Source organism: Sciurus vulgaris (assembly GCF_902686455.1).
Source record: "Sciurus vulgaris genome assembly, chromosome: 8".
Lineage (NCBI taxonomy): Eukaryota > Metazoa > Chordata > Mammalia > Rodentia > Sciuridae > Sciurus > Sciurus vulgaris.
This window is the reverse complement of record NC_136468.1, coordinates 147,119,377-147,133,982: the sequence shown is the minus strand read 5'-3', so window position 1 is coordinate 147,133,982 and position 14,606 is coordinate 147,119,377. Positions and strand designations below refer to the sequence as shown.

Below are 14,606 nucleotides of genomic sequence, written 5' to 3'. Positions count from 1 at the left end.
GCCCTATTTTAAAATGAGAAAGGGAAGGGGATGTAGCTCTGTGATAAAGCACCCCTAATTCAATCCCTAGTACCAATAAATAAATGAATATTATCACTTAAAAAAAGTACACACAGATAGATAGATAGATAGATAGATAGATAGATAGATAGATAGATAAATGGCCTTTATGGATACATCAAAAAAAAAAAAAAAAAAAAAAAAAAGCCTAACACCAAAATTCTAATTAGTCACAAATGTGGAACAATGGTACAATATTATAAAATTACCAAAATTTTAGCTGCAGTGGTATGCCACAGAAAATTTAAAAAACAAACATTCTTTTATAAATTAGAATTATTGGTGCATATTAACTGCACAAAACAATAGGTTTCTGTGTGACAAAATATTCTTTTCCTTGGGAGGGGGTACTGGGGACTGAACCCAGGGAGGCTCTAGCCCTGAGCTACATCCACAGCCCTTTTGATTTTTTATTTTGAGACAGGGTCTACAGAATTAAGATGTTCAAGTTGGCTCAAACTTTCAATCCTGCCTCAGTCTGAGTGGCTGGGAAGAAAACATTCTTGAAGAATCTTCAGATTAGATCATTATAGTATATTAATGTCTACAAAATATAATTGCTAGGCTAGGGATGTAAATCAGATTACAGCACACACTTAGCATGTTCAAGGCCCTATGTTCAATTCCCAAAACCAAAAACACAAAAACAACAACAAAAAAAAAACCCAGATCATATTTATTGAGTGTATGCCCTATTATCTTTTCTTTGGAGAAAATCCTAGTATTATTTTCTTAGAAATTTTTTTTTTTATTTAATTTGTTGAGATGAGGTCTCACTATATTGTCCAGGTACTCTCAAAATCATGTGCTCAAGTGATCCTTCCAACTCAGGATCCCCAGTAGCTGGGACTACTAGCCACAGTGACCAGTTCATATTATTGCCTTTCACTCAAGGTCCTCAGTCAGTGAGTAACAGAATTAATCCATGTTCTTAACTAATACAATATGCTGCGTCATAATGCATATCTATATCCCAGCAACTCAGGAGTTTGGGACAGAAGGATTTCAAGTTCAAGGAGAGGCTGGGTAACTTGTTGAGAACCTGTCTCAAAATAAAAAATAAAAAGAACTGCGATGTAGTTCAGGGGTAATGTGCCAATGGGGTACATCCCCAGTACCACACAAAAGAAAGAGTTGAAATAAAATGTTATATGACTAACAATGGTTGTATGACTAAAAATGATAAAGCACAACATTCCTTAAAATGTTCAACATTTAAAACAATGATACATAGCACAGATCCCCCAAATAAGAGCAGATCTAATGGAAATGTTACCTCTATGTACAACAAGAGAAGTTCCTCCTCTTGCAAGTCATGTTCCCGCATGTAAACTCTTATACTCTTCTCTAAGACCAAGGGAATAAGCTCCGGGGCCAACACTCTATCGAACATTCGGAACACTATGGTGGTTGCATTTTCCTGGATGGTAGGCAAGGAAGATGGCATAAATACAGAATCTAGCCATAACTGGATACAATAAACAAAATAATGTGGATAAGCCTGAAATGTTACCTTCTCAAAATCAGAGAGGGACAATCTGCAGTTATATTTCCTATGTAATGTGATCAATTCTTGCAAGTTGTTTACCAACGTACGTAACTGACCTACTTCCTCTGTATTTTGGTAGTCCTTCTAAAATAAAAGCATTAAAATTGTTACGTATATAAAGTAAAGGTATAAGAGGGAAACAGAGTTAAACTTATTTCAAAGAAAAGAATGGTTATGTATGTAAGAGGAAACCTGCAATTTTGAAGGAAACTTCAAAATTTGGTAGAATTTTAACTGAAATCATCTACTACACATTAACACAGATCAAAATTGGAAATTCAAAACAGAAAACCAGCAATACTGGTGCAATTTTTTTTTTTTCAGAACCCAAATATAATTGGGTACACAAATACCATTTAGATGGGTCCTCAATGTCCCATCTACTATTTAGATCATGACACAATACAAAGCTATAAGATTTTTCCAAAGTTATATGCAAGGAACATGATTTTTAATATTGATAAAAGGCAACTAGGGGCTGGGGCTATAGCTCAGTGGCAGAGCCTCCTAGCATGTGTGAGGGACTGGGTTCAATCCTTAGATTAAATAAAAATAAACATATAAAATAAAGCCATGCTGTCCATCTACAACTAAAAAATTATATTAAAAAAAGCTATATAATTTTTTTAAAAAGGTAACTAACCCCTGTAAGTTGTTAGACAACTACAAAGTAGTGTTCTAGATTAAGAGGAAAAAGCTCTTGTGTGAAAAAAATGTTTCAATGAACATCAATAGACTACTTGAGAGTTATAAAAAAAATTCCTATTTTAAGAGAGTATAATTAGGAGGTACAATTAATAATAGCTATATCAAAAAAATAGAAGGGGAGGAAGGCTGGACTGTATAGAGGAAAATGAGGGGAGGGGTGGGGTGGGGGTAGGGGGAAGGAAAATAACAGAAAGAGACAAACATCATTACTGCACATATGTGTATGAGTACACAAATGATGTGATTCTACTTCATGTACAACCAGAGAAACAATAGTTGTAGCCCATTTGTGTACAATGAATAAAAAAAAAAAAGTAAGAGGAGCAGGGCCAGCGTCTTGGGAGGCTTAAGCAGGAGGATCACAATTTAAAGTCAGCCTTAGCAAAAGTGAGGAGATAAGCAACTCAATGAGATCCTGTCTCTAAATAAAATACAAAATAGGGCTGGGGATGTGGCTCAATGGTTAAGTGCCCCTTTGAACTCAGGGGCACTCCACCACTGAGCCACATCCCGAGTACCCCACCTCTAAAAAAAAGTGAGGAAATTGATTATTTTAGGGTCATGAAATTTAAATATTATTATCTTTGTAACTGAAACTTAAGAAATAAATGTGATTTTATAATATACATTTTAAAGGTCACATTTTTCTGGTACTAAAGTTTGTACTTAATACTTTAAGGTGAGGTTATATTATGTCTTTCTTATACATTAATTTATAAACTAAATTATGGTACTTTTAAAAATTAATTTTTTATTTATTTTATTTTAAGTTGCAGATGGACACAATACAATTTTATGTGATGCTGAAGAAGATCGAACCCAGTGCCTCACGCATGCTAGGTAAGCTCTCTACCACGGAGCCACAACCCCAGACCAAATTATGATTCTTCTAACAAAATTTTTTAAATAAAAGAATGTATATTTTCCCTCAATAAATGAATACATTCTAGTTTTAGACCTCAAGGGGGTAACAAATGAACTTCAAGAAATTCAGGAGCCAAACAATAAATTTACATCATTTACTTCAAATATAGTACCAACCTTCCTGATCTTAGCTCTCCCTTTACCAATGTGTACGCACATGTACACACGTGCACGCATATGTACACACGTGCGCGCGCACACACACACACACACACACACACACACACACACACTGTAGGCCTGGGAATCAAAACCAGGGCCTTGCACAAGCTAGGCAAGGCAGAGCTACACCCGGAGTGGTTCACTGCTGAGACTGTCAATTCCATAGTTTTCATAATTTCATCTTAAAAAAAGAAAGAAAAAAAAATCACTGATATCTTAGCCATCTGGCTGTTGAATTATCTAAGAAATGCAATCAGATCAAGGGATGGCTTACTAGTTTAAATAGAAGAAGCAGACCTGATTGCTGTAGTCTTTGAAAATGAATCCTAAGGCATTAGTAAGTTTTATTCTTTTAAAGGATACTGCTACTACAGAAAATCCCAGTTACATTACTTAGAATGTTTTTACATTAGCTTTCCCTTTTGTTGGTTCAGTAGAGAAGAAACTTAGTGAGACCCTGTCTCAAGATAAAAAATAAAAAGGGCTGGGGATGTGGTTCAGTGATAAAGCATCCCTGAGTTCAATCCCCAGTCCCAATAAAAAAAAAGGGGGGGGGGGAATAAAGGCATATAAAAACAAAAAACTTAAATAAAATGGATATAGTTCCAGGTATTTTTTTTTTCTATGTATATGAAAACTCTTTAAAATAAATTGACTTTATTGGAAGGGTTTTGACAAAATTAATCTCTTTAACAAATTACAAAATATACATAAATGTATAATGGAGTATTTCATGAGTGAAAATCCATTCTCTACATCATACCAAGGAAATCCAATGCCAGGAGGATGCCAATCCCAATTCATCTGCTTTTTCTGCTGTGAAAAACACCTCTGCCAGTTGAAGTCCATTTTCTGGCCAGTTTACCTTTAAAAAATATTACAGACCATTAAGAACAGAGTTTTAACACTATTGGGAGTGTACAAAATGCACTCAGGTTAATTATACTGGTTTTACCTTATCAGTTAATTCAAGGTTCCTGGCTGCTTGTTCCAACCATTTTGCAAGAATTTTCTGAAACAGACACATCATTTAAAAATAAAATTCTCAATAGGTAATCAATAAAACAATGAAAATCGTCTACGTTCATCCTTTCTAAATTATTACTTGTTAATTTAATTTTTGCAGCATTGGGAATCAAACCCAGGGCCTTATACATGCTAGGTAAGGGCTACACCACTGAACTGCACTTCTGGCCCAAGGAAAAATTTTTAACAGAGACACTTAAAAGAACTAATTGGTGTTAACATGACTTAATCTTCAAGTACCTAATATAAAAAGAAAAAGATTAAATCATGAAGAATGGAAATGCTGGAGGAAACCCACCTGTCCTTCAGGTACAGTCCTTCTCACAAATGGGATCACATCATTTTTAAGCCACGGACAAAGTTTTTGTAAAGAGACTGGTGTGGAAATTGAGTTGAGCAAGTTCTCAAGCATCTTCACATCAAACCTGCTTTGGAAATTTGCCTAAATTGTGCAGAGTAAGAATTAAGACTTAGTTTACAATTTAAACTGGCAACCTCCCAAAAAGCAAAAACTTATTTTAGGAAGTCATTTCGAGGAATATTTTATTGATTCGATACTGAGCATTAAAGGTGATTTACTTTCTGCAAGTGTTTCAAGCTAGGGGTCACAATTCCATGTACTCTCATATCAGTGACTGCCAGAGAATAAATTACGTAGCAGCAGAACCAGCAGAGGGATTACAAAGGAAAACATAATTGGAGGTGACAGTAAAAATACTAACAAATAATGTGTCCACTAATGATATAACACTGAGATGATATTTTTGGACCTAACTTTAGATGTTAATATTGACAACATAATTAATTGATTAAGTAATTAAAGAGATGGGGTCTCATTATGCTACCCAGGTTGGCCCCAAATTCCTAAGCTCAGGCGATCCTTCTCTCTTGGCTTTCTAAGTATATGGGACTATAAGAGCATGTGACCACACTTAGCCTTCAGATAAACACTTTTAACAGGCAGACCTATACCACCATCTGAACTGTAGTAGGAACACCCTTTCTATCCTCACATCATTAAAAACCCATCCATTAATTATTTAATAAAATGCTGTCTAATGAACTAACATAGGCTGGGGATATAGCTCAGTTTGCAGAGTACGTGCCTGTCACTTCCTCTGATTTAATATTGTTAAAGGACTATTTTCCCTGGGATAGGTCACAACTTAGCAATCCAAAAACATTCTATTGCCCAGTTACATGTGCTGTTCTGTTAGCTTTCAACAATGAGTCAATAATCCACCTTAGGAGTCAGAAATTCAGTAGGAAAAAAAAATCCAAAATGTTTTACCCGATGTCGAAGCCAAAGATACTGTGCACAGACAAGATTTCCTTCTCTCAGTTGTAAAAATATATCTTTAAGATCATCTTTATTATTCAGAAATTCAATCCAAGCATTACCACTGGGAAGTCAAAGGGAAGAACAAAGTTAATTGTTTATAAAAAATTAAGGTTTTATGTTACAAGTGGATATCACTACATGTTTTAATTAGTCTTACTCCTCATAAAAGTTAAAAAAAAAAAACACCAGTTCCAAAGATTCCACATTGAAAAATAAGTCTCCTTCTTTCCAGATCTACAGAATTTGTCATTTTCCCCAGAGGGCTAGTTTTATGGTAGGGTTTTCCTCAGATAATCACTACATATACTAACAACTATTTTAACTCTTAGATGAATAAATTTTTATATGCTATCTGTACATTAAAATTCTTAACACCTTGGTGCTCATATGAAATCAGTATACATAAACATCATTTTTTTAAGGACTGCACAGCATTACATGGCATGGATATAATATTATTTATTTCCCTAGTTTCCCTGAGTAGAATATATAGGTTCTCTCCAGTCTTTTGTTATATATAACCAACACTGTCACAATGACCACTTAGTTCTGATTAAAGTTCAGATGTAGATGATGAATACTCCCTCAAGATGATATAAAGACAAACAAAATCCCCCAAAAGCCTGTACCTACAAGACGACTCTACAAGATGGAAAGACTTCCCAAGCTCTTAGATAAGCAGAATTAACAGTTCAAATGAACACATTACCAAAAGCAATATATAGATTTAATGTATTCCCCACCAAAATGCCAATGACATTTGTCACAGACCTAGCAAAAACAGTCCCAAAATTCATTTGGAAGAAAAAAAGAACCACAATAGCCAATGCAAATTCTAAGCCAAAAAAGCAACACTGGATGGGGCTGGGGTTGTGGCTCAGGGGAATAGCGCTTGCCTAGCATGTGTGAGGCACTGGGTTCGATTCTCAGCACCATCTATAAATAAATAAAATAAAGGTCTATCAACATCTAAAAAAAAGTTTTTTTAAATGCTGGAGGCATCATAATACCTGACTTCAAGTTATACTACAGAGCTATAGTAACAAAAATCACATGGTAGTAGCATAAAAAACAGACACATAGACCAATGGTACAGAATAGATCCCAGAGACAAACCTACACAGACAGAGACACCCAAAACATAAATCGGAGAAAAAACAGACTTTTAAAAAATGGTGATAGGAAAACTGGTTATCCATATGTAGAAGAATGAGACTAGACCCTTAACTCTCACCCTGATCAAAAAGTCAACTCAAGCCAGCCCGTGGCACGTGCCTGTAATCCCAGGAGCTCTGAAGACGGAGGTAGGAAGATTTTGAGTTCAAAGCCAGCCTCAGCAAAAGCAAGGTACTAAGCAACTCAGCAAGACCCTGTCTCTAAATAAAATACAAAATAGGCTGGGTATGTGGCTCAGTGGTTGAGGGCCCACAAGTTCACTTCCTGATACCCTCCCCACAAAAAAGTCAACCCCAAATGGATCAAAGACCTAGGAATTAGACCAGAAACTATGCAACTCCTGGAAGAAAACATAGAATTAACACTCCACTATATAGGCACAGGCAATGACTTCCTCAAAAGGACCTATAATGATCAGGAAATTTTGCCAAGAGTTAAAAAATGGGATAGCATCAAATTATAAAGCTTCTGCACAGCAAAAGTAACAATTAGGAATGTGAAGAGAGAACATACAGAATGGAGAAAAATTTTGCTGGCTACTCTTCTGACAGAGGATTAATACCTAGAATATATAAAGAATTCAAAAAATCATACCCCAAAAAAACAAAAATTCCAATTAATAAATGGACAAATGAATTAAACACCTTTCAAAAGAAGAAATACAAATGGTCAAGAAATATATAAAAAAATGTTCAACATCATTAGCAATTAGGGAAAGGCAAATCAAAACTCCGCTGAGATTTCATCTCACACCAGTCAGAATGGCCGTCATGAAGAATGTAAACAATGATAGAAATCGTGGAGGGAATATGGAGAAAAAGAAACACTTTTAAACTGTTGGTGGGATTATAAATTAGGACAAACACTATGGAATTCAGCATGGAGTTTCCTCAAAAGACTAATAAGCATGAATCCACTGACCACTTCTTAGTATTTATTCTGAAAGTCGTCATACGATAGTGACATATGCATACCCACGTTAATAGCAGCATAATTCACAACAGCCAAATTATGGACCCAGCCTAGGTGTCCACTGACAGATAAATGGATACAGAAAATGTGGGATGCATACACAATGGAGTTTTATTCACCCCTAAAGAAAAATGAAATGTCATTTGCAGGAAAATAGATGGAACTAGGAACCACTATGTTAAGTGAAATAAGTCAAATCAGAGGGTGAAGGGTCATATGTTTGCTCTCATGTGCAGGAAGTTAGAAAGGAGAAAGGAAAAGAAAGGTGGGCAAAAAAAAAAAGAAAGGTGGGCAAGGATCTCATGAAAATCAAAGGAAGATCAATAGGGGAAAGGGATCAAGGGATGGAAGATAGGAAGGGAGGGGAGGGGAGGAAGTGCTGGGGAATAATATTGGCCAAATTATATTGTTATATTGTATGCATGTATGACTATATTATATGTAAAACTATAATGCACTAATAAAAAATTTGGGGCAAAAATAAATCAAATTTAGAAAGTATCCTTTAATATGCTAAAATTCCAGAGACTGATGTTATTTTCATTTAAGATGAACATAAAATCTTTAAAAGCCTCCCTCCCCCGCCCCACCATAAAAAAGGATGGAGAAAAACCCCATTTACAATTAGGGGGAAAATGGTTAAAAAAAGAATCTGAATAAAATTAACAAAAAAATGTGTAATATTCATGTTTAAAAAACATAATAGATAACCACTCAGGAACATAAAAATTTAAAAAAAATTTTTTTTTAAATCCAGAACAAAGTAGAAAGACACATAGTGTCCTAAGTAGGAAGACTCAATATTATAAAGATATTGGATTGCTCCAATGTGAGCATTTTCCCCACAAAAAATAAACATAAAAATATCCCCATAAAAAATAGGATTTATGGCTGGGCACAGTGGCACATGTCCATAACCCTAGCAACTTGGGAGGCTGAAGCAGGAGAATTACAAGTTCAAGGACAACTTTGGCAATTTAGTGAGATCATGTCTCAAAATTAAAGGAAAAAAAAAAGGAAAAGAAAACGGATGCTGGTGGTGAAGCTCAGTGGAAGAGCTTCCCTGGTACCACGACAACAACAACAAAACTAAAGTACTTATTTAAACTGAACAAGATGGTTCTGATCCTAAATGTCATGCAGAACAACAAACATAAGAAAATACCTCCCAAGTTCTGAAATGTAAGTCTGGGAGGGCCAGCCTACAAAGTAGTAAAACATTTTAAAGCTAAATTAATTAAATCAACTTCATAGTAGTGAATAAATAGGAAAATGAGATCAACTGAATAGATTAAAGAGAGACCTGAACACAATGTGAGATTTTTAGCCTATGACAAATGTAACATTTCAATCAGCAATGTGAAGGATTGTTTAATGACGGTGCAGGGATAGCAGCCAGACCACAAGAAAAAAAATAAAGCTTAGTCCCCGTCTCATTACTTATTTCTTATATATTCTTAATATAGCAAAGATACAAACTAAAACGAGCAAACAAAAAGACAATCTCTAAAGTGAACAAATGCAAGAAAATTTAGTTTTTAATATTGTGTGGGCAACACCTTTCCAAACAGGCATAAAAACTAAAAACTTCCAGGGCAGTGGCAGAATGCTTGCCTATCATTTGCAAGGCCCTGGAGTTGCTCCCTAGCACTGCAAAACAGTAAATAAATAAATAAATCTGATCTTTTTTTTTTTTTTTTTTTTTTTTTTTGTAAAACGTATCAGTAACAAAAAGAGAAAGTTGGGTACAGTGGCCCACACCTGTAATCCCAGCTACTCAGGAGGTCAAGGCAGGAGGATTGCAAGTTCAAGGACAACCTGGGTGCCCCTGGGTTCAATCCCTAGTACAAAAAAGAAAAAAATACCCAAGTAGGTAAAATATGAAATGCTCTTATAGGAATCAATTTTTTTTTTTTTTTTTTTTTTTTTTGCAGTACTGGGGATTGAACTCAGGGCCTTGTGCTTGCAAGGCAAGCACTCTACCAGCTGAGCTATCTCCCCAGCCCAGGAATCAATTTTAAAAAACAAAAACCCAAAAGCAACAGGAACCAAAAAATAAATAAAAAAGGGAATATTTAGTTCAGGCAAAATTAAAAATCAACCTGGTGCAGTGGCGCGTGCGTGAAATCTCAGCAACGTGGGAGGTTGAGGCAGGAGGATCGTAAGTTCAAAGCCAGTCTCAGCAATATAATGAGACCCTAAGTAACTTAGTGAGACCCTTTCTCAAAAAATAAAAATGGCTGGGGATGTGGCTCAGTGGTAAAGTGTCCCCGGGTTCAAAATTCAGTACAAAAAATTCAAAACCAAAGCAAAGCAACAACTATTTTTGCAATATGTTTTTCACAAATCAGATTCATAAAAATTAAATTTTATGACAAAGTCTTGGTGAATGAGAAAATGGGCATCACCTCCCCATGTATAAGAGTGAATACACCTGGAGGACAAATTTAGAAGCACAAAAACGGAATCCATATATACACTCATATGTGCACCAAGAATATCATTATTTACAAATACCAGATACACTTCCCTTAAAGATAAAACTATTTATCAGGGTAAATTAACAATTAAGGGAGTGAACTGTTAGACGATATTGTAAGAAAATGACAAAGAGAAAAGGTGTAAGGATTTCTATTAAAGAAATGACAGCAAGATTATTAAGCTTTTTTTTTTTTTTTTTTTTCTAGAAAGACAGTATTTTCCATCATGTGACTATCCTGGCTCCCCCCTCACGAGTTAACATAAATTCATCCAAAAAATACTATATTTTCATGACATTCCAACTTTATAATCAATTCATAATATATAAATTAAAAATGGGATACATACCTGAATTTTTCTGGTCCAAATGCTCCATAAAAAGTAGTCAACTTTGCCTGAGCCCTTAGTAGCTAAACAAAAAAAAAAAAAATTGATAATCTAAATGAATGTACTGAAATAAAAACTATCTGGGTTCAATCCCTAATACCACCAAGAAAAAAAAAAAAAAAAGGAATAAAATTAAAAATTAGGGTACTTCTAGTGCACAAGTAGTATATGCAGCCTCATTTTATCCCACATTACAGATCCTTTCCTATCAACACTACTGCCTTTATATAACACATACACAAAATAGAATGATGAAAATATTGTCAATCACATTTGATTACAAAGGCCTATGTGCATTAATTATAGTGCCCTTCAAAATCAGTTTCCCCTATGATTTATATATTCTTCCATAAGGTAAAACTTGGCTGGATTATACTGAGCATTTACATTGAGACTCTAAATATACAAGCATCCATGTATTTTACCACCACCATAATCATCTTTACAGTTTATATTTATTTTACTCTTTAGCAGATAGCAGGTACTATGCAAAACAGTTTATAGAAACTATTTCCATTGACCTCAAAAGGACCCTATAAAACAAAAACTATTTATGGTCCCATTTTGCAGATAAGGAAGCCAAGGGCTTTGTTTTTGTAGTACCAGGGATCAATCCGGGTCACTCTTTTCACTGGGCTACATCCCCAGTGCATTTTGTATTTTGAGACAGGGTCTCACTGAGTTGCCCAGGCTGACGGGGTTGTAATCCTCCTGCTATCGCCCCTTGAGTAGCTGGGATTACAGGTGTGCCCCACCATGCCCAAGCAAAGATAAGGTATTAAAATGATAACTTGCTCATAAAGAAATACAAAACTATTTTGAAAGGAAAACCATTGTGACAGCACATTCATCCCCAACTAATGTATCAATCTAATGTAATTACCTCTACCAAGTCATCAGAATAGGCAGGAACGAGTTTATCTTCTTTCTTCAAAAGCTAAGAATGAAAAATAAGAAACAGAACATCTACTATAATAGGTATTTCATAAAAGAGGATGGATTTTCTGTGAACTAATAAAATATCTTTGAAAACAAATTGCATTTAAGTCTGAACAATAAACAATGAAGAAATGACTCTGTAATAAAAACAATGCATTACATGGGGAACATCCCAGAAGATTTTGCCCATGTGTTATACTTTTATTTTAAGGAGTACATCAGCCAGAATGACACCATACTCATAGGTCACTGAGGGGAACAATTTACTACCAAAATGGCATTATTTGAAAGAGCAAAAAAAAAAAAAAAAGTTAAAAATGTCTATAAGAGAAAAAGAATCTATTCAAAATTATTGATTTTTGTATAAGACAAACTAACATGCACAAACATTATAAAACTTACTCAACTTACTCTCTACTTCATACTCATTAGAATGGCCAGTATTAATAAAAAATTAAAAATTAAAAAAAAAAAAAACAAAAAAAAACAGAAACAGAGCATAACAAGTACTGGCAAAAGTATGCAGGAAACATATCCCCTGCATGCTGTCAGTGGGAATGTAAACTGGTGCAGCCACTGTGGAAGACAATATGGCATTCCTCAAAACCAAAAGGAGAATCAGCATGTGGTTCCAGCAACTGAACTTCTAGGTACATGCTCAAAGAATTCAAAGCAGGGACTTGAACAGTGATTTGTAAAACCGTATTTATAGCAGTTATTCCCAACAGCAAAAATGTGGAAGAAACCCAAATGTCCATCAATGGGTGAACAAAGCAAAATATGCTCTGTTCATATATAGTGAAGTATTATTTGGCAATAAAAAAATACAGCATTGGCCCATGCTTCAACATGAATGAACCCAGAAAACATTATGCTAAGTGAAGGAAGCTGAACAATAATGAGACTTAGCATATGATTCCATTAATTTGAAATGTTCAGAATAGGCACAACTAATAGAGACAGGAAGTTTGCCTGGGTTGGGAGTTGAGAAAAACTGGGAAAGTAATGAATATAGGGTTTCCTTCTGGGACAATAAAAAGTTCTAAAAATGATAATGGTGAGCAGGGCACAGTGGTGCACATCTGTAATCCTAGTGACTGTGGAGGCTAAGGCACAAGGACTGCAAGTTCTGAGGCCAGCCTACGCAATTTAGTGAGACTTTCTCAAAGTAAAAAATAAAAAAAGGCTGGGGACAGGGGATGTAGTTCAGTGGTAAAGCACCCCTCGGTTCACTCAAAGTGTTCCTGGGTTCAATAATTCCCCAATACCCCCACCCCACCCCACAAAAAAAAGACTGTGATGACAGATACACAGTTCGGTGACTACACTAAAATCCACCTAATTTTAATTGGGTGAACTGTATAACATACAAATGATATCAATGAAGTTATAATAAAATTTTTTAAAAATATTACACAAAGAGATAAAACTGAAACACAAAAAAGTATATATGAATATGAGGTGGTGGAAGAAAAATAAAGAGGAAGGATGAAGGAAGAAAGGAATTCAGACATACAAACCAACTTACCCTGGCTTTGGCATAACTGAGCATTTCCTGGGTGGTTTCATAGGTTATCCACTGGGCCTTCAGGCAGTAATTCACTACAAACTCATCATCCTGTTTCACAAATAGGAAGGCATAGTGAGGCAACCTAATGTTGATCAACACATCAATATGAATACTCTGGGAAGTACCTGGGCAAACATACCTGGATTTTATGTAGAGTTTCTTTAGCTTCATCTACAAGTTGCTGCCATTTAGTCTGCTCACTGGTATCCTCAGGACTTAAAGCTAGTGTCTCCAATATATCATTTGATTTTACCTTGTAAACAAGCTGTAATGTAAACATGCCACAGCAAGTGACTTGAAGTACAATAAATGTCTGAGGAAGACATATTCTCACAGCCAGCTGTGAGAGGTCAACTTATGAATCCTCATGTGGGTCAGGAATGAGGTTTAAAGAAAGTAATACTCTGGGCTGGGGTTGGGGCTCAGTGGTAGAGTGCTGGCCTGGGATGTGTGAGGCACTGGGTTCTATCCTCAGCAACACATAAAAACATAAAGAAATAGAATAAATAAGGGTATTGTGTCCATCTACAACTAAAAATATTTTTAAAAAGAAAGTAACACTGGGCTGGGGAGATAACTCAGCTGGTAGAGTGCTTGCCTCGCAAGCACTAAGGCTCTGAGTTCGATCTCCAGTACCACAAAAAAAAAAAAAAAAAAAGAAAGTAACACTTAGATATCTGAAACGAATTATGGAAACCATTTTTATTGGGTCTCAACTATGTCAGGCAGCATACAAAAAGCTTAATATGAGCTAAGACATGCAAGCAACCCAACTGTTCATCAACAGGTAAACAGATGAAGAAAATGTGGCACCTATACACCATGAAATATCATTCAGCCTTAGAAGAGATGGAAATCCTGTCATCTGCAAAAATAAGGATGAATGTGGAGGACACTCTGGTAAGTGAAATGAGACAGGCACAAAAGACAATGCGTGACCTCATATGTACGTAGATCTCACATGTACACGACCTCACACGTACACAGGATCTCACACGTATGCATGACCTCACATGTACGTAGGATCTCATGTGTATGCATGACCTCACATGTACACAGGATCTCACGTGTTCACACGACCTCACATGCATGCAGGACCTCACATGTACGCAGGACCTCACATGTACACGGGACCTCACATGTACGCAGATCTCACAAGAATGTGAACTCTAAACCATTGAACTCAGGTAGGAGAGTACAATGGTGGTTACCAGAGGCCATGGGTAGTGGGTAGATAAAGGGAAGATGTTGACCACAGTGTACAAATTTTCAATTAGAGAGAAAGAATAATTTTAGACATCTACTGAGCA

At 35.6% G+C, this 14,606-nt stretch overlaps 1 protein-coding gene across 6 annotated transcripts in view; it reads right to left on the bottom strand.

Annotated features, from left to right (window-relative positions):
* KNTC1 (kinetochore associated 1) overlaps positions 1-14,606 on the bottom strand; it is an 80,888-nt gene that overhangs the window by 43,879 nt on the left and 22,403 nt on the right. For all 6 annotated transcript variants that reach the window (XR_013765456.1, XM_079149477.1, XM_079149478.1 and 3 more), the window contains 10 exons: positions 13,436-13,561; positions 13,255-13,344; positions 11,671-11,724; positions 10,749-10,810; positions 5,721-5,832; positions 4,728-4,871; positions 4,359-4,415; positions 4,167-4,268; positions 1,574-1,693; positions 1,337-1,480 (listed from right to left, as the gene is read on the bottom strand). Coding sequence is in view for 5 of the 6 variants with exons in the window: in XM_079149477.1 (XP_079005603.1) it covers positions 1,337-1,480; positions 1,574-1,693; positions 4,167-4,268; positions 4,359-4,415; positions 4,728-4,871; positions 5,721-5,832; positions 10,749-10,810; positions 11,671-11,724; positions 13,255-13,344; positions 13,436-13,561 (1,011 nt within the window). In the remaining variant the exon portion in view is untranslated. The remainder of the gene's footprint in view (positions 1-1,336; positions 1,481-1,573; positions 1,694-4,166; positions 4,269-4,358; positions 4,416-4,727; positions 4,872-5,720; positions 5,833-10,748; positions 10,811-11,670; positions 11,725-13,254; positions 13,345-13,435; positions 13,562-14,606) is intronic.